This window comes from Triturus cristatus, chromosome 10 (genome assembly GCF_964204655.1).
Source record: "Triturus cristatus chromosome 10, aTriCri1.1, whole genome shotgun sequence".
Classification (NCBI taxonomy): domain Eukaryota; kingdom Metazoa; phylum Chordata; class Amphibia; order Caudata; family Salamandridae; genus Triturus; species Triturus cristatus.
Genome location: NC_140593.1, coordinates 410,391,011 through 410,412,233, shown reverse-complemented (window position 1 = coordinate 410,412,233; position 21,223 = coordinate 410,391,011). Strand labels below are relative to the sequence as shown.

The 21,223-nt window shown below is 43.0% G+C and overlaps 1 protein-coding gene across 1 annotated transcript in view; it reads right to left on the bottom strand.

Annotated features, from left to right (window-relative positions):
- Positions 1-21,223, bottom strand: part of MYO3A (myosin IIIA) — a 1,336,625-nt gene that overhangs the window by 1,115,730 nt on the left and 199,672 nt on the right. Inside the window, exons 6-7 of the mRNA XM_085630108.1 lie at positions 8,340-8,416; positions 3,628-3,773 (exon numbers count right to left, since the gene is read on the bottom strand). Of these exons, the coding sequence (XP_085486234.1) occupies positions 3,628-3,773; positions 8,340-8,416 (223 nt within the window). The remainder of the gene's footprint in view (positions 1-3,627; positions 3,774-8,339; positions 8,417-21,223) is intronic.

Here is a 21,223-nt window from a genome sequence, read left to right as displayed (position 1 = left end):
ACCCGGAGGCAGCCTTAGTTAGAACTTGTATCGCTCACTTCCTATTCCTAGATATGGTCAATCCGATACTTGGGCTTGTATATTTAAAGAAATCCTTAGAGAAACTAGGCGTATTGAAGCGTTCACCAATCCGCAAAGGATTTACTGTTAATTATAAAGAGATTGTGGAGAAGTGCTAGAGAAACAGAGCATAAGTCACTTTATATTGCTTTGTTCACTATACTCTGGACCCAGATCCTCCTACCTGGTTCCTGTATTGCGCATGTCAAACATAAGACAGTACCAGTTAGGATTGGAATATCTGCAGCAACTTCCTGCACTAGATATTTGCTACGCAGTGCTTAATTTTATTAAGACAGCTTCAGCAATCAGGAAATTATTCGAGGTCTTATGTACATGATTTAATACTGTCATTTTTACCAGATTATTGCACTCTTGATTTATGGAAATATTGACATTTATTATTGTATATGTAAAGGTTCTGTGACTTATGACACTTGCGGAATAAAGATTTGAGACTTACTGACTCTCTTAACAGTTGGCTAGTTAGCACCAAACTGCTACAGTGACCTATCTCGTGGAAGCTAATTGAATCAGTAACTCTGGAAGGATGTCATGGGCCCTAGAGCAAGCAAGACAAGTGCCCCCTTTGACTGCTGTCGGGTTAGTAAAGCACAGCAATTATCAGGGATAAATGGTCCCTCAGGGCTCTGGACCCAGTGCCACTGCACCTGCTGTACCAAAGCTAGCTACATCTCTGATCTCAGTCAGCCAGTATCTCAAAATGTGTTTTTGTATCAGTTCCAAAAAGCTGCAGTTATTTCTCTCTTTGGGGTCTTTGGTGAAAAGAGGAAATGCATGTGGTCAATTTGAGAAGATCCTCAAGACAGTATGGATGAATGTGATCCACTTCAGTGACATGTAGAAGGTGAAGAAAAGACCAGATTGTAAATCTGATTGCCCCAGTGAAACATGGAAGGGCAACAGGCTGAACTGAGAGACATTTTTCATAAAATATTTGAAAATAAGCCTTCAACATGGTGGATCTGGCATGTAGCTCAGCAATGTAACTAGATGTGTTGCAAGCAAAATGACAATGTAAAAACTTGTCAAGGCTACCTCCAGAGAACAGATCATGCGTGCAGAGTTAGCACGATGCATACATTTTGCTTTGGTCAGCGTGAGAGTCAACGATTTACTTATAGAATACATGCACATTAAGAGATAATTAAGATTAAGGTTAAACTGTCTATCAATAGGCAGGCAAAGTCAGGGCTTGTTGACTGCTGGCAGTGGACCAAGAGGTTGTCTGAAGGTGTTCCATCACAAGACCATTTTCCCCATTATTCATTGTATTTCACAGCACACACAAAATGATAAACTAGATGCCGCAGTCAATCCACTGGTTAATTAAACTGTATATAGACAGATAATAATAAAGTAGATTTCTGGTTTGTGAGCCAATATATTCTTCCCCTGTAGAGAGAGGGCCAAAGCTGACAAGCCATAGAAGTGTGGTTTCCCCTCATTTGAGGTGGGGTAAGCCACCAGACATTGCTCTCAGACCTCATACATTAGGGTTAAGCAATTCAGTGCTGGCACTGCACAAAGACTACTGACTCACATTTACCTATCACTGGTGTGAAGCTATGGGCACAGCCACTGGAATTATGTGGCAGGGTAGGGCCACATTGTGAGGTAGGGTTGAGTAAAGTAAATGTGTGTCAAGAAAAGGCAAAATATGGGAAGTAATCTGGAACATTATGTGATTGCATTCATTATTTTGTCATTTGTATTACACTTGTTAATACTGTCTGGGCATTGGTTGCACCTCATTGGGGCCTTCTGAACACCCAACTATAGCAATCAGCAAGAGACAGGTGATCAGTCAAGCTTGACAGATGGCCTTTCACTGCGCTGCAACACGCACTGCTACATTTTAGGTAATCTTTGAACCATTTGAGCTAGAAACTACATTTTGTTTGTTAAACTCTGCAGAATATGCAGCAGATGAAAGAATATGTGGCAAATGTAACAAATCTATGATTATCCTAAAATGCTGCAGCAGCACAATTACATAACTCCAGTGGCGCTGGTTATGGGTGCTTGACATGAATGAAGGGGAGTGTGTGCATCAGATGAAGGAGACCGATTCAAGTTTGTCCAAAGGAGGACTCAGGAACCACAAATGGAGAATCATGCAGACAAAATGAACATGACACTAAAAGCCCTTTTAACTTTCTGTAGTTTCAACTCCTTATCCTTCCTGTAGTCCTTGTACATTTGAGTTTCTAGGGGTGAGGCTGTGAGCCACAAGTGGTGCCACTGCTTGGCAAAGGGTGCATTATCTTTTTTTTGCCCCTGACTTTTTTGTCACTCAATATCTATAAATCCAAACTCTGTAGATAGGCTTCAAATAATCATCTGGGTCCAAACTGGGGTTAACCCAGATTTTGGACTAGGGTGAGTGTTTGACAATGTTCAGCATTCGGTCCATCATCATTTTTTGTTGCTATAGTCACCCTAAGGGGAAAGGGTATGCACAGGTGTGGGTTCCGTACTCGCTATACCACTGGATTCAAGCTAGCTTGGTAGATGAGGGTTAATACCCTGAAACCGGTCCCAGGATACTTGTTTTCCGGTCCAGGGAGGACCTGGCCTGACAGTTTGGGCTGGACCGTTCCCGTGGGAGCCGGGCCAAGATTGATTTGCATTCAAATGGAGTCATAATACTGCCAACAGACAGATCTTGTTTTGAGAGTTTCAAAGGGGGCAAACCCCTTGAGAGTATATAGTGAGATACGTTCAGGGTCTCTCTGTTAGGGCATATCAGAAGGGTGCAGCGTGAGCAGTCCCTCAGAATTGTGTCTTCCTCAAACATTTGCCAAAAAGTCCAAAATCAAGGAATTTTATCGGCCAAGTGTCCAGAAGATGTTTTCAGACATCCATTGTTCTGCAGTGATATCATACCATTAGTTGTCTTCTTCATCTTCTTGTCAATGATGCTCAAACGTTTTACCAGCGAGTGCACTGATGGTCGAAACATCCAATGCCCAGTATCGGTTTGACAGGTCACTCATACGGTGTCACAAGTATTTTACCCAGGTAGTAAACAAAGGTCCTGGCACTAAAACACAAGTAAGCACTATCAAAAGCTCTGTAGCGATGAATGCAATAACACTATTTCACTTTAAGAACAAGTACTGTAAAATAATCCTGGCTAAGGTATAGCTGGTTGCAACCTTCAGGATTAGCTAATGGGAGGAAAAGCTTTAATAAAAGCAAAGCACGTACAAAGCTATGCCAGCAGGGAAGAATTGCAGCGGAGACAATACACAATTTAATATCCAGATCGGGTGTCTGTCATCAGGGAAATATGTCACAATAATGACAATAAATATTGCTAATATTTAATTGACAGTAACAGAGGCAAACATAACAAGGTTGCGTGATAAATGCCATCAAGGTGACTGGTTGGGTAGATATTTTTTCTAGGCATGAGTCAGTTATGTTACTGAACCTGGGCCTGCTGAGGACTTAACTTCTTCAATTTCAAGTGAGACATACAACTGCCACTCTAGTAATACAACAAACTGTGCCAGAAATTCAATAGCTTGCTTAGCGTACCTTGGAATTTTAAAGAGGGCTCTCATTGGATGCAGATCAGCCAAGGGCGGATCCCCATCTGCCAGCTCTATAGCAGTGATGCCAAGGGACCACGCATCGCATCTGGCATCATAGGTGGTGTCCATCTGCTGCTCACAAGCAATCACCTGTGAAATTGGTTTCCAAAAATAAAACAACTATTTAAACACTTTGATAGACTGGAAAGCAGGACACTGTTGTGCCAGACGAAAAGCTGCATTCTTATACGTTGACAGTAATATTAAACGCTGAAACTACTAGTGTGGACTGGTAGCACTCAATAATATATATTTTTTATCTAAAAACAATTACACCCCACTATTGTTTTTCAATTATGCGTGTCTGAAAGACCATTTATACAATAATCCTAAATTTCAATTACCCAAAAGGGGTGCAGCTATCGTTAGTGCATAGAGAGCAGTGGCACCGGGGCCAGATGCTTGACGGTGCCACTGCACTTCAATTGTGGTTGTCTTTTACTACAGACATGGGTGCCCATTTTCTTTGATAGCTTTAATGTCTTTACCACCTTTGATATGCCACTGGCACCCAAGAATCAGACAGTGCACATTTTCGCCAAGTGCGTACATTACAAAGTGCTCATTGTGGGAATAAAAGGTGGTACTAATAATGTTAAAATATATAAAAAACCTACTTATCTTAGAAACATCAGCAACATCAAACCCCTGTAAATAATCTCACCTATGATTTGTCTTCTGAGTAGTCATCTTGAACTTCATGACTAAAAGTGTAAATGTCACTTTCAGGATTAATCACAAGGCTTCTTCAAAGAGACCTCTAAAGGTCTCTTTGAAGAAGACTTCCAGGCCTCTGAGCAGGCAGTCTGCCCCTGAGCAACATGATCCACAGAGATGCTGCCCCACTCAGTGGAGGATTCATTTCTTGAGCTTATAACTCTGAGGTGTTGATCTGCCACACAGTGTGTAGAGAATCATGGGAAATGCATATGTTTTCTACTGGGCAAGGAACTGATGTTTTTCCCTTTTTATGTCTGACCTATAGACATTCTTTGCTAGCTTGCCAGGATCATGTAACCAAAGAAATTCACAAATAAAAAAAAAACGCATACATATACATGCATCACAAGTTCTGTCCAACTATCATTCACATTTTGCTACCATCCACCACAACAAACAGGGGTAAATGGGTCACTTCAGCCATTAGCTAGTTTGCACGGAAAGTGACAGCATTTTACCTGATCATACCTGCATATCCTCATGAAAACAAGTGCACTTCAGTACTATGCATGCTGGGCCCCAACTTTACTTTGCCAACGCTTTTTATTTCATCTCTCTGTATTTAAACTATATCTTCAGGGTACAGTAAGCCCAAAACAATCCAACATTTTATTTGCTCCCATTATGAAATATTTTCATGGGATATGCAATAAATTAAAAAAGGGTTTACATACCCGTTCTAGGTACCCCTGCCTGATCTTTTGGAATTATATGCAATTGTCATTTCTTTTTACTTACATTTTTTATTACATGTGTAGGACAACAATGTTTAAGTGGCGCTAGGTTTATTTTTATCTTCTACTTTTACATTTTTGACGCATATGTTAGTTATATAAAATGAAAAATAACCATCGCATTCGCTTCCCAAACTCAGACTTACTGGCTGTGTCAAGGTTTATTGTTCTTGCCAGCAGGTTGAGAATATTTAGTCAGATTACCTATTTAACGTAAATACTTGCAAAACGTGTCAGGGCAATTACACAGTAGAATTTAGCAAAACCTTCCTATATTTGCAGTTACAGAAAGGTTTTGAGATAGGTTTTAAGACTGGTCTGACACTGGCTAACAGGGTGAGATTACACTGTGCATTCACTGCTTTGAGTTACACTTGTCTATTCCTCAAGCAATATTTGAAAACCTAAGGCTTCCATGTAAGTACTTATGGGAATTTATAAGTTTCAGATTCACAAGAATACGGGGGCATATCAAGAACCGGCGTTAAAATTATCGCCGCTTTAGCGGCAGGAAATTGCAGCTAAAGCGGCGATAATGGGCTTGATAATATGCCCTTGTGAATTCCAATAGAAGCCCATGTTGTGGTGTTAACATGGGCTTCTATTGGAATTCTCAATAGAGGACTACTCCAGCTGACAAGCCACACCTGGTTTTTCTTGGACTGCACAGGTACACTGTGAGAGATTGAGTCCTAGCCTCCTAGTGGCAATCCAGAGCTTCTGAACCCTTGGCCAGATCCAGAAGACACTGATCTTCCCAAAGTAACCAAGAACCAACTTGACTACAACTCCTGGACCTGTCTGCAACAAGTTCTTGGCCCCCAACAGGTACCTTTCAGGTTGTGGGCCCTTGGGTGGATCTTAAGCTCTTAAAATCAAGCTTTTAGGCTTTTGTGAATGGGCCCGTTCGCACAGGAACCATGCCGCTCACCCAAAGAATCAGTGCGAGCCGCCACAAGTTTGTCTCTTCACACAGCAAGATCGTCCGCTGCATCGTCACCACGAGGCTCCAGCCTTTCTATCCACGACGGTTGGCCTGCCCTTCGTGCTCCGCCAACCAGCACTAGCAGTGCTCTCCTTGCCCCCAGAGAGCATTTCCCCCACAAACAGCACTCTTGGCTCAAAACGTGAGAAGGTAAAAGTTCAGTCTGACTTACCTGGGACTGTATCTAAACTGCTTCATCACGGTGGGCTTGAACCTTTAGATTTGACCCCGTCCAGTGCGACCAGATAGCCGCCATTGGCCCTTAATGCTTTTATGCGCTATAATGCAATTTATTCTTTACAAATTCATAACTCCGGGTCCCTACATTGGATTTTTGTTATTTTGGTGTCATTTGGAAGGTAAAAATATCGTCTATTGTTAAGAATTGGTGTTATTTATTTTGCAGTGTCTTTTCCTATTTACGGTTTTGGTGCTATTGAATGCTTTACACATACATGTCTCCTAAATTAAGCCTGACTGCTCATCTGTCAAGCTACCAAGGGTAAGGCTAGGATTAATTCATTGAGACTTGACCCTATTAGTGATTGTTGTATTATTACTAGCTATAGGTACCTACCTGTACCTACTAATAACTTACCTTCCTCCACAAGACAAATCCAAATAATTTATAATTGTTTGGCAGTGCCAATGTTCCCTATACATAATGACCTATGTAGGACCCACAGGGTATTAAATTAAAAGAGCACACTAATATCTGCAAATGAAAAATCTACTGAAATTCACTGCAAGCAGCAGCTACAGTGTCTGGTACATCTATCTAAACTTCAGAGGTGACAGGCCTGCATTGCATCCTATATGGTAGGCTTCACCTACCCATGATAAAGTTGGTGAGTAGAGATGCCTGAGGCCATACTATACATTGTGCCCCGGAGATGCAAAGGACGTGTGCGCCCACTTTGGGTGCTCCCGGGACACAATGGTATTACAGAAGGGGCCACAGACGCTTGTGCATCCCCTCCTTTAATACTGGAGTACATGTAGTGCTATCACAAAGGGGCTCTCCCTCATTTGCATGGGGGCATGGCCACATGCAAATGAGGGAATAGTTTTTCCTCTAAGCCTGCATTGTATTATGAACGTGGACGCAGAAACAAACATGCCCTTATGAGGCTCACAAAGTTCACCTCAAAAAGGTACCACACTCTCTGTGCGACTCCTAAAGGCAGTTCTCTGGAGGGGACAAAAGGGGTCCGCAGGCCCCCACATACATCCCCCTTCAGGCAGATGCAGTCACTTCAAAGAGCAGGCAGCAGCAGCCACTCTGCATTTCACATGAATGTACTGCCCCGAAGGCAGCACGAGTTTGCGGCTGCTCTTAAGGCAGCGTATTCTTTGCATTGTACGTACCTGGCGCACCTTTTCAAAAGCGTGCTGTGGCGCATACAAGGACAGTGAGCCATACACATAATAGGGCCCCTGCAGTGCTTAATTTGGAAAAGAAATAAGGGCCAGGGCCCAAACTGTTGCTCCACAGGCAATGGCCAGCATGATAGAATGTTGGGACGCCAACTACCAAAGTGGTCTTGCATTGATTCCACCTCGTGCCTCTCCCATTCACCGGCAAACACTCCCTGTCCCTTTATTTGACTTTTGATCGTGCTTTTTCCCCTGATTTCTTCCATTGTGACTGTTTTTTCTGTCATTCTCTTCCTTCTTCTTTGCCACCTTTGTGGGTTTTTTTTTCTCTTGCTTTGGCTCAAAGTATGAGGAGGAAAAATAAGTGCCGGTGGGACACACCTGCAACTGCCGGCCCAAATTAAGCACTGGATACCTGTAATATAGAACTCTTTTAAATTTGTTATTCGAGAACATGGTCTTGCAAATTAATTTAAGAGTCAACGAAACTAAGTCACATTTGAAATCAAATGGAGCAATGTTGATGACTTTTTGTCAGCATGGAGACAGAGAAGTTGGTAAGGGAAGGGAAGGTGACCTACTGGTGCGCAAAGGCCCATGTAGGTAAACAAGGGCTCGGTAGTTCCTAGAACAACAATGTTACCTTTCTCCAGCACCAGGGAAGTTATTGTGACATTGGATTTTCTTTAATTCCATTTGCGTCTCTTCTTTATATTAAATGGTGTGTAAGTCAGTACTTCCTCCTCAGTTTGCTCTTAGAAGCCACCTGTTGATGTTAAGTATTATACATAATATTTGACAAATTGACCAAAGTACCTTATATCTGCTCTAAAATCATACCTCAGGAGCCATCCAAAATGGAGTTCCAACAGACGTGTTCCTCCGGAGCCGAGTGCTTGATAATTGAGCTGACACACCTGCAAATAAAAAAGATTTAGATCAAATCTCGACGTAAATTACCACAAAACTGTCTTCAGGAGCAATGTGCATTATTTTCACCATTTGACATTAAACGTATTGATTGCATATGCTTTGGCTGTTGCAATGAAAAAAAGCCTAACAATATTTGAATTGACCATCGAGTTTTGGGTCGGTTAATTTTTAAAAAGGAAGATTTGAAATGGTTTGTTTTCAAAGAGGAATGGAAACGGTTTTAGTTCACTATGCAGTTTAAGTGTGACTGAGTTAATGTCTTTTAAGTACATTATAATTTGGAAGTAAATGCACTTTGAAAATAAATGCCACCGATTTGCTTTATTACATTGAAAGAGTGATGTTTAAATCGAACCTTACGTTGTTGGGATAAATGCTGGTGGATCGACTTTTACTCTCGACACCAGAGTTGAGGCAGCTATGCGAGGTAAGCGTGATTCACCGGTCTGAAAAGCACTCAGAATTAAGGTTGGCCCTAAAAACGAAGACTTGTCCGTCTGTGTTATAGAGAGAAAGAATACACTTGGTTGAAAAGCTGTCTGGCTTGGAGGAGGGGCACAAGGGACTTTAGTTACTAAAAAGAGCTAAGATGTACTCTGCCCGTGTACTCTTCTGGTTTGTGTTCCACTTCACAAGGACAGGAAAGATCAGGGTAGCTCTGGGAATGTCGCGTGGCTTTTTGTGAACGCTCCTATTCCCACAGTGCAGATGAGTTTTTTTTTTGGGGGGGGGGGGGACTCCTCACAGGAGGAATGGAGCCTCCTATGCAAAAGCAGATGTTTTTCTCTGCAGGGAAAATGTTTTTTTCACAAGGAGAAAGCCCTTCCCTTCACCACCAGATATGGGGTGATCTGTTCCCTTCTGCCCTGGAAAGGAAGTTACTCCAGCCCTTCTCTGGGGTAAATCTCCAACTATTTCCAGGGCACACTATGCCATGGCGCGCCAATTTCCAACCCTCGAGTGGGGTTTACTACCACAGATTCTTCTGCATTTGTGAAATCACCATTCCCAATCCATACATGGCTTCCAGGAACCCCTTTGTAAATTCCTGGCTGGCGTAAAAAAATATTACGTGTGTTTATGACCAAATGTACCTTTGTGAATAGAGCATAGGGCGTTTTTATGGAAACAGAAACTGCTTGATGTCATGTTTTTCACTGAGCGATGTAGACAGGTTGTGTGTGACTTGCCCTGTGAGGGCACACTGCAAGGGTTCCCTGGCACTGTGCCAAGTACCAAGGAAAGGTGTTCGAGCCTCCAATGCAAGCAAGAACAATTCACCCCTGGGACATATCTGGATAGTAAAAGATGGCCATATTTGGGGTTCAGTTGGCCATTCACGCTCCTGGGCCATCAGCGTCTCTGCCCCTGTTCAAATCTACACCCTTGCACCCAGTGCTAAAATCACACTTCCACAACACTCCACTGTTCGAGTGTAGACTGGCAGGTTGCGGTTAAAGTGCAGCACCGCCCGAGGGCACACTGCAAGCATCCCCTCATACTGGAGCAATAATTTACATGTGTGCAGTACAGATTGACGAGACAGTGCAGTGCTCCAGAAATGAAAGACGTGATTAACTTGCAACTTGAGAGATGCAGCGGGACAGAACTCGACAATCGGTGCCTACTGTAGCCCTATCGCCCGCTGCTGAGAGCTATACCGGTCGTTAAAGGCCCTGGATCAGAGTTGTATACCTGAGACGCAGGCATCCAGCCCTTGGTGGGCGATGCTTAATGCAAGGTGTTGGATGTGCTAAATTACTTTTCTGGTTGGATGAGGATCAGCATGCTTGGGCCAAGCAGAGGTTTAAGGCATAAGGTACAACCTATGGTGGATAGGTCGGTCAAAGATAAAAAAAGGCTCCATTCAGGAAAAATCAGTAGAGACACTTCGCTCTTTCAATGGAAGTTTCATTTTTCTGAGATGTTTGGCTATCTGTTATTTCATCCAGAGGTGCTCCATTCCACTCAAAGGAGTGTCGAGCTGGGGATATATAGAGTTCAATTGCTGATAAACATTCTGTAAGTTCTTTTAAAATTAATTGTTAAGCATATAATCAAAGCTATTATGAATGCTAGTTGCCTCACATGTTCACATCCCTTCCACATTTCATAAAGATATACGTTACCACTATATATTTTAACCAACTACAGGTGTAGTTGCTGTGTGACCCTGGTCTGACAGGCCTTGGCATAATCGCAGATAGAATGGCATCATGGCTGAAATTGCCAATTCAATTCATTAATTATTTTATGTCACACACTTGCTTTACACGACCTATGAGTTCACTTGCACCACATAAATCAAACATGTTTACTGTAAAAAGCATATAGTCTTCATGTACATACAAGTAGTCTTGATATGTGTGAAAAAGCACTCTTGATACTAGTATGTTTTGCCCATAAGGGATGACTAGTCCTATTCATGATGCACACCATAACGAGAGCAGGTATAAAAACCACAAGGGCATACAAAGTCAGGCCACAAAAAAAAGGCAAAGGGATTAAAGGCCCTAACAATGCTAGCTGTAAATCTGTATAAATTCCTGCAACCGGTATGACCGCTTCCTTATCACGTGCTACTGATAATCCACCTTTTTCTAAAAATAGTTTCCTTTATTCAGCATTGTCTTTTGGTTTGAATGTTGCATATCTAGGATTGAAATCACATTTTTATTCCAGGAAATTTGCTCTCTCTATTCAATAGATCATCCTACTAGAGTGCATGTACCCACTAGCGGGCAGAGTCTATTGCTTGCTGCTCTTCAAATACATTCATCCTTGTTAGAATGTGGATTATTGGTAGGGGTAAGTATGCACCTACCCTTAGGGATGAGGCCACCAGCACGGTATAGGGTCTAGTAAAGGTCTCAGATAATTAGCCCCTTGCTCAACCCTTGGTAACTGACAATGAGCAGTCAGACCTAATTTAGGAGACAGGAGTGTAAAGCATTTAAAAACACCAATACATTAAATAAGACACAAAATTCCCACATCAATTTATATAAATAGGTTCTATTTCTATGAACAAATAGACAGGAGATATGAATTTTTAAAGATTAACCACTTTATAGTGCTTATAAACCTATAGACTTATAGTTGCGCTTGACCAGGCCAAAGTCAAAGTTTGAGGTCGACCGCAGCGGAGCCCTGATCGATACATCAAGCAGGAGGCCTCTGTCAAAACTTCGCATTTAGATACTTTTCTGGAGGATTTTCTTCAGATTTCTATTGACCCTCCACAGCTAGCCGGATTTGATGCGAGCATGCCGGCTTGACTTTCTGCGAGGCCCCGGTAAAATCCTGGATGTCTTGAGCTCCGGAGCTTTCAGCGAGATGAACCTGAAATCCTGGCTGGGTTGCGGTTGAAGGTAGTCGGCTTCACTCTCGATGCTGGGTCGGTCACTTCATTGAGATTTTTCACAAAAGTTCACCAAACTTCAGGAGGTGCTTCGTGAAGGTCTCTTTGTAGGTTCAAAGTCTCCAAAACACCAACATATAGGTCTGGAATCTACTAGATGGTCTCTAGGATGTCTGGACTACAATTTCCACAATGCACATGGCCAATTCCTTAAAAGTCCGCTGGACACACTCCAGGATGGGAACTCTTGATGGAGATGATGAAGATGGGCTTTATTATCCTGCGAGTTGCAAGGAGTCCTTTAATCCTTCTTGAAGCAAGGCCCAGTCCCCAGGGCTGTAGTACCAGATTGTGCAGCAGGCGCGGTCATTCAAATTGCAGGCCTTTGGGTGCAGATCCAGAATCTAGCAGGGCATTCCTTTTCCTTGTGGTTTCAGGCAGCAGATCTGAAAGGCTCAGCAGCTCTTACATACTTATTCAGTGGTCTGGGGAAACAAGCAGGGGAGGCACTTCTGTCCAATGAGCTGCCGGGTGCCACCCAAAAAGCATGACAAATTCCTCCAAAGTGTGGCATCATCTTGTCCCACGAGGCACTTTACTTCCAAAATCCAACATGGATGAATTCTCTCCAGAGGAGTAAGAGCTGGCTGAACCAACCTTCTGGTCTGGCTCATTTATCTGAACACCCCCTCCAAACCCATGCAAATTCCATTTTTGGCCCTGCCATCTGGCAGGAAGAGTGCCATCAGCAGAGCACACATGCAAGTGCAGGAAATCTGCTGGGCCTCTAAACTTCCATGCCCTATTATATACTAGGGACTTATAGGTAGTCTGAACTCCCTAGCCCTATTATATACTAAGGACCTGATAGGTTTTGTCAATACCAATTGTGAGAATTTACTTTAAAAGACAGGCTGCAAGGCAGAACTGCCTTTAGAAGGACAGCAGGCACACACAGGCACACACATGCAAGTGCAGGAAATGTTATGTTATGAAATGAAATGTTTAAAGCGCCGTATACCGAGGGTGTCTTGCCACTATCTGACAGTGTGGTCTAGGAACAGTTTCAGAGGTTAAATAGGCACGTTTTTATCTCCTTCCTATATGCCAGCAGAGAAGGGGTGGCTCTAATATGAGAAGGCAGACAAACCCATAGTTTGGCTGTACCGTAAATGATACTTCTGCCATCCCAGTGCACCTTTTTGATTTTTGGGACAGCTAAGATGTTAGAATTAGCAGAGCGGAGATCTCTGGTGAAAATGTATTGTTTAAAAGCTGATCTAAGAAATTCCAGCGCAGTTTTGTGCAATGCTTCATGTGCAAGGCAAAGGGCTTTACATTTTTCGCGGCAGCCAGTGTAGATTGCGAAGTCCCTAAGAAATAGAATGATGCCTAGGCAGCTTAAGTATCACTCCAGATGCAGCATTTTGAACCGCTGCAGCTGTTGCATGTGTTTTTCTTGAATGTTTAGCTAGAGACTGTTGCAATAGTCCAATTTAGATAGGACTAGTGCAGTGATCAAGTTTTTCCTATAGCTTTCCGGAATGAAGGGCAGGATTTTCCTGATCGATTATGATCTATTATGATCGATCAAAATCTGCTGGGCCTCTAAACCTCCATGCCCTATTATATACTAGGGACTTATAGGCAGATTAAAACCCCTGCCCCCATTATCTACTAAGGATTTATAGGGTCTGTCATGGCCAATTTTAAGTGCACCCAATTACTTGTACCTTTTTAATCTGAGCACTGGCCGTGGGCCTGGTTAGCAGAGCACAGGGCACAGTCAGAGTCAGTTAACCAGTATCAGTCAGCAAAAAAAAGGGGGGGGGGGGTGAGCAGGGCAAAATGGTGACTTTCTAACAATCCTCCATTGTTTGATGCCAGTTGACAGCTAGATTTTCTTCAGATTTGTATCCTCATGGCTTCTGCCTCTCTTAGCCTGGTCTTCTAATTAGTCTTCAGTGAGATCTATGTTATTGGATTGTTGGTTGAATAGGTGGTAAAGCTTAGTCAAACAGAAACCACATTCCTAGGCAGGCCAACTGTCAGGAGAATCCTAAATTAACGTTTTGCTCACCCTCTGGTAACTTGGCACAGAGTCAGGCTTAACTTAGAGGCAGTGTGTAAAGTATTTGTGTAACACTTCAAACAGTAAAAACACCACACAAAAAGATGTCACACCAGATTAGAAAACTATAGCTTGATTTAATAAATAAAACCAAAATAACAAAAATACAATTAGTAGACCTTGAATTTCAAACAATAAATTGTAAAATAGCACTGAGAAGCAATAAGCGCCTACTTGGAAATTTGGTCGCACTGGACTGGGACAAAGTCAAATGTTCAGGCCAATCACGAAGTAGCGAGTGCTGGATACAGGGACCCGGTGAGGGCCACTGAACATGTTGAGGATGCAGGGTGCAGCCGAGGCATGGTGTCGGTGTTGATCCACGCAGTGGAGGTGATGCACCAATCCTCATCCGTGCAGCAGTGGCAATTTGTCTGCTACTAATATCTGTGCTGCAGAGGTTTGTCATCATAGTTGAGGCGGCATTCAATAGGGATTTTTACTAAAAAACGAGATTTGAAACATGTCACTTCTTCAAATATTGCTCTGAATATGGAGCAATAGGACTTTTAAGACTGAGAACCGAAAATATTTTGAAATCTTTATACGCGCCTCGTTGATCCGTGACCCATAAGGAGAATATTGAGCCCTGACGAAGTTCCGTTGGAACGAAACGCGTTGGCTGAGCCTTTTTAGATGTCAAAAAGAATAAAGGACTTAATTTTGATAAGATTGGAAGTTCTCTGAATTTTGCTTTTTGGTGCACCGTCCTTGTCCTTAAATAGTTCGGAATCTGTGTCTTCAGTGGAGCAGAGGGGTGGCGAGCTCCGGACGTATCGTGCACAAACCAAGGACTTGTGAACTATTTGTGAAATTGAAGTGCCTAACCATGGTCAGCCACACTGTGTTTTTTCAATGATTCAATAGGGATGTGAATAACTTACACCAGGAAGAGCGTTGCACAGTGGAGGTTCTGAAGGCGATGCGTCAGGTCCGATCCATGCAGCAAAGGGGATACCCCATTCAGGTCCATGCAGCGGCAGGGGGGTTGGTGCTGATCCACGCAACAGAGGCAATGCACTGGTTCTGATCCATGCAACAGCAGCAATGCTCCAGTTCTACAGAAGGTGCATGGGTTCTTCTGGTGCAAACACTTTAGACCCACTTCCAAGGGTCAAGGGCTGGGGTGGAAAAGGAAGGCAAAAAGTTTGGGGGTAACCCTGCAGAAAGGTTTCCATCAACTTGGTTTTGGCCTCCTTCACATATAAGGATATTTCCTTCTTTGTGATCCATATTTATATTTGATTCACTAACATTTTTCTTCTAATCATTAATTGCTTTTCTAGCTGCTGCTATTACTCCTTGTATTAATGTAATTCCCACATACCTGTCTCTTTCCTGGTTCTGTCAGGAAATTCAACATGGATTTTCCAGACCTCATGAGTAAGCAGTCAGCCCAGCCTTACCTGATTGCACTGGACTTTATGTTTTGTGAGCTGACTATCACTTGGGGATTTTGCAGTGGCTGGTGCCTTCCCTCCGATGCCTCAGCTCAGTCAGTGAGCAATAATACTCCCACAATGTATAAATAGGGCCTCCATCACATTCTCTTGGGATGACAAGAGTGGAAGATGCAGTGGGCAGCAGGTGCTGACCTAGTAGGCATGATCCTGGTACATGCAAGTTATAGCTGGGGTATGGGGCTTAAATGGTGAGTTATGGTATAGAACCACTAAAGAGCAGGAACAGATAAGAGAATTTACTACTGGGAACCAGATGAGGGGGGATATGTACGGGGGAGGGGACTCTTTCTCCTATTGCTTACGTTGCTGAGACACAGCTATTAAGGACACTGCCGCCTATTTTCTTTTTAAAGCAATCAGAGTAGAAGCAGGACCTATGGAGAGACCCTTATGTGACAGCATTGTCTCTGTTCTCCAGAAAACTGACCTTTAAATACTGTGGTGAGGAATTTGTGTGAAAGCAGAACCCATGTATAAGCCAGTGCCTGACTGCACCTTATCCCTTGGACATTGATATTATTAAAAGCACCTTGCATCATATCCTGTTTGTATACTGCTGGTGTCATACTGCTGCCAGATGGATTACGAAATTAAGTTTTTCATTCTAACCTCATTTTGAAAGATAACTCGAGCTTCACTTTGTTATCCATATATTTTGACTCAGATCCTCTTAGTGAAAAATATTCCATTTATCAGGGCCAGACTGCCCATAGCAGGCCCCAGGCGTTTTCCCGGTGGGCCGGAAAGCTGTGGCCCGGTGTTGGTTCCATGGGGCCGGTTTTGTTACGGGGATTGGTTTTGCAGCAGTGAAATATCAACCCCCTGTAACAAAAGCGGGAGCGGTGCTTCTCACTAGCACCACTCCCATTCCTCCCTCTATCGGGGCCGGTCGAACAGATTGCCAGGGCTGGTTGTGTTCCCAGTCTGGTCGTGCCTGTTATCAGTGGTGGTGGTGGTCTCACACCGAGGGTGGTAGACACAAAACAAATAGACTTACCTAACCTGCTCGCTCGGATGTCTTCTAGAAGTAGGAAACTGTACTACCCAATCCTGGCGCTGCGCTCGCAGCATGAGAACACAGCCAGTATTAGATAGAGCAGACCCTCTCAGCACTCCTAAGAGCACTGGAGGCCTGCGCTTTCTCTAATCCAGCTGTCTAGGACAGCTAGGTTAGAGAATTTTAAAATGTGCATGTCTGGCTGGCCATCTCAAGATGGCCGGCCAAAGAGACATCCGCATTTTAAAGTGCACAGCTCCCTGCCGCTGCCATTTGGCAGCACTGGCCCCGCCCCATCCTGACACTTAGGTTCAGGACAGGTTGCTGAAAAATAAAATGGTACTAAATAAACTTATTACCATTTTATTTTTCAGCTCTGGGGCTTGTGGGGTGACACTCCTTTGCTCAAATGGAGGAACTGCCCTTGCCTGCTTTCCACCTTTATCTCTTATATTTCTATATTCTTTTTATCTTTGTTTTTTGGGATGATTGGTTTGAAGGTTGAGGAGTGTGGTGGCTTCTTATTACTTCTCCCCCCACTTCACCTCATGATCGATCTCTTATGTGGTCCTTCCTTTTTCCCCAGATAACCCCATGTATATATTTGATACATCCTCCACACACTTCCTGCCTAGATACATTTCCTGCATTTACAACATTTCACACCAATGCATACTGCTGTCATTTGTAGACAGTGGGATGTGTGCAGATTCTATCCAGGCTGTTGCGCAATCTGTCTTTTCAGTTCCATTTGGCGATTCCTCTTTCACTCATCACTCAAGGTTGAGTATACTTTGTGTGCATTGTAATCATACATTGAAGCCATTATCCATGCCACATCTACTGCACCCCAACACGTTTTTCATGCGGTGTAGAGTTTCTAGGACAGTACTTCTACTAAAATTACCTCAGTATCAAAGTAACTACACACTTAGGAGAGTAGGCCAGTGTGATAATGCAACAATTATGAACGATGCAAGTTAGATCGACTTAATATGAATTGCATGTTGACTTCCACCCTGTAGACCCGTGTATTGCATAGACTATATATTACCTGAGACCACAAAGCACTGAAGCCTTTATCTAATGTATCTCCCATACGATGATACAAGATGTTGTGACTATTTAGAGCCTTTATAATCCACAAGAAAGGCTTTGCAAATACTCTCCGAGCAACCAATATTTCCTGAAAAGCACAGTAGTCTGGAATTCAATGGCTCAGCGCTCATCCAACATGGTCAATGAAGCGTAACTTACAACATGTTTAGTTATGTTTATACTTTCTGGCAAATAATTGGACGCTAATTCGAAATAATAGCCATGCCGTTCCCCGGAATAATGTGAAAAACAGCAAATGCTGCAGTCTTTACTCGTTGGATGCAAGCCCCCGCTCAGAATACCCTGCATCTTCACAGAGGGGCCTTTAATTTGAATTGTAAGTCACTATGCGCTTTAGGCTGAAGCTGCCTTCAGCAGCGAGCTGACATTTTACATTATAGAACAGAACGTGCATGGCAAATGATATGGCCTCGGGGTGCTCTGGAAGCATGGACAGCATGATGGCATGCCGCACTTGGCACCTCTTTCTCCAGGCACTTCAGTGACTAATCGGGCACAGAGTCCAGAAGCAATTTACACTGCTTCGAGTTATTGAAGCACTGGCTACATAAAATCACAATGAAAACGAATTACGAGAAAATAAGCAAGAGATGCAGAATAATTCCATGAAATTAATTTACAAGTGTTTATTTTATCTTTCGTTTAGATTAAACTAAACCAGGGCATATCACTTTTTAAAAACACATAGCATCTCAATTTACTCTGTTAAAGTGTCAGCCTTTTCTGACTCCGCATTTAAACTCAACTGATAAAGTCACAATTCATACATTGATTTGCCTCTCTGACACTATCTGTGTGACTCCTCCCTCCTACACCATGACCCTACAAACAATTGTTTTGGGTTTGTGCTTCTCATGCGGACAGGCTTGCTGTTCTCGTGCTCTGCACGGGAGAACTGCACCCTAAAACCACTAATGCATACACCACCTCAACATCTGTAACATTCCATTCTCACAACACTGCAATGGGGCATTCGCCGCCATACTCCATTCCCTGTGCTGATCTTCCTGCCCCATATCATCGTTCTCCTGGACAAAAGATCTGCAATTAATAACATAGTAAAAAAGCAAAACCTCATCTTCACTAAATCCTTCGACTTTAAGCATCCCAATAATGTAGTGGTCTTCAAACTTTATAACGCCAAGCCCCCTTGAGCAAATTGTTCTCACTTCAGGCCCATCCTTCAAGCTGCCACGTGTGGGGAGATTATGTTTTTGGGAGCACGTGTATAAAGGGGGGGGGGGGGGTGATTAACACAACTGTATTGCACAGTGGAGATTGTACTGCTGGCTCTTGCATTGTTTCTGCCAGGCCCGCAGTCTCCTGCATGCACCCCTACACCCATTTGCTGCGGGCTTCCCTCGCTCCCTCTTGCCATTGTTCCAAGCATCCGGACTCTTGCAGTGCACCCTCAAGTGTCACCTTGCAAGGGTTTATTTTCACGTTCCCAACAATCAACATTTCTTCCATTACCCTGAATGGGATTACCCGCCCTGAAAACCTTCGTCAACTGGAGAAATGTTTTATCACCATTGATTTTAGTGGGATCATCCGCCAAAACCTCTTAATCTTTCAGGCCAGACTCAGAGATTCAAAAGGTTAAGAGACATAGCCCCTCAATCATGTAACACTCGCTCTCTCCATGCTCCTTCAGCTTTCTTTGCCTCTCGCTGCCCCAGTGCTCTTTCGATCACTTCAGCCAAGATTTTGGAACTCTCCCTTGCTCCTGAATCATGCACTTCTCTATCTCTCCATGCCCGACAGAGCAAGGACGTAGCTAACAAATTATAAAACCCCCACCTTGAACCATATATTTCATCATTCTATCCTTCCATTCATACAGCCATCATCTACACTTGCCTTCAGCCATATATCCATCCACCCTTTCATCCACCCTTTGAATTACACATCCAATGAAAAAGCCTTTCATCATTCATTTAATCTTTTGCCATTCATCCATTCACTCAGATTTTCATTTATTCTGCCATCCTTTCACCTGTCCATCCACCTATCCATTGACCCAGCCATCCACTCATTTATCCACCCTCTCACCCGTCCTAACACTCATCTTACCTTTTTTTCACCCACCCTTACTTTGACCTTTCCTTCCTTTTATATTTCTTTCTATTTTCTATAAACCCATGTTTCAGCATTAATTATGAGTTTTTGTCTACAGAGTTGCAAATAGAAGTGGCCAATATAGAATTCCACCTGCTGTAGTTGCGAAAGCGAAGGGGTTCATGACACCTTTACTACAGAAGTTATCATCCCATTTCCATTGGCTCCTGCAGAGCACCCCTTCCTTAAGTCTCCTGTGGTGCACCATCCCTTAATTCTCTTGCAGCTCTCCCTTTCTGCCCTGTCTGCTCCACCTGGGCTCCATTCCGTTCTTTTCCTGCAGACCTCACAATATTCATTTACTTCAGGACACTGCACAGCCTTAACATCATGTATGTTTTCCTCACTATAACCACAACTTCCTGCCAAAAGAAGCCCAACACGACACTGACCCTCACAATGACAACCCTATCAACATTATTGTGTCGTTTAAGCCTGTTGTAGTCTTTTTTCCCTAGGCAGTTGTGCGTATTTGCATAGCCCACAGTTGTTTTATGACAAGTGTGAACTTTGTTTTGTCTTTTCCATGCTTCCAATCGGTTTGCGCTAATATAACCAAAAGTGTACTAGCTTCCATTTTGAAATTATGCCATACTAAATCATGTGAATGAAAAAACAGGAGTACCTCTGACACCATCAATTGAGCATATTTGTGTAGGCCAAGTGGATTTTTTATTTATCCCTGGGCAGTAATTAAATACAAAACCAAAACTAATTTAAACTTTTACATCAAGACTTATGATTCCTGTACAGCAGCAGCTAGTGTTTATAACTCAGTGTTTCAAACAATATTTATATACAATAATGACAATCAATATAAGACAAATGCAACAACAAATAGACGATATTTACATCTGTACACACTTGTAGTTAGACCCAAAGTAGAGAAACAGTTAAACAATACTAATACAAATATATTCATACAAATCACTAAATAGGAGTACATCAAAGCAGTCCTACGTATTTCTTTGAGATGGGAGTATGGGAACTCATTTGTCGTGGAGTTCTCACAGTACGCAAATCTATTGTTTGAAGCCAAAGCAACGATGGGGGGGCCTCGTGTGTGGAACACCAGATCCACAGCCCTATAGATTAGAAGGGATTATTTTCTGTGGATAGTAATCGGAAATAATTTGGACAGTAGTTCTATCTGGGTTCTTTGAGGCTCGCCTCCACCGTGAAAATACCAACGCGTTTCGACCTCCAAAATGGCGCTTCTTTAATAAGAGGTCTTCATCAGGGTGCGAGATTATTTCAACGCAGGACTCGTGATATCTACCATCACGGCGGTAAATACGTGACAGAATCCGAGGCTTCTAGAGTCAGTGCAGATATAGTTTTATTATGCCTTTCTTGCGCGTGTCAAGGCTCCAAAATGAATTGGTACGGCGTCTTTATTGCACGCATGCGAACCGCTGCGCGTCTCGTTTTCTTATCCTTCGGCAGTAGTACAGGCAAAAAGCCTAAATCATGTGATCATTGTTGTCGTTGTTGTCTTTGCTCTAACAGAGTTGTGAGATTTCCCAGTCCCTTGGAGTAAATTGTACCTAACCAAGGACAACCTAGCAGTCCCAGACCACTCTCTATACAATGTTTCAGTTC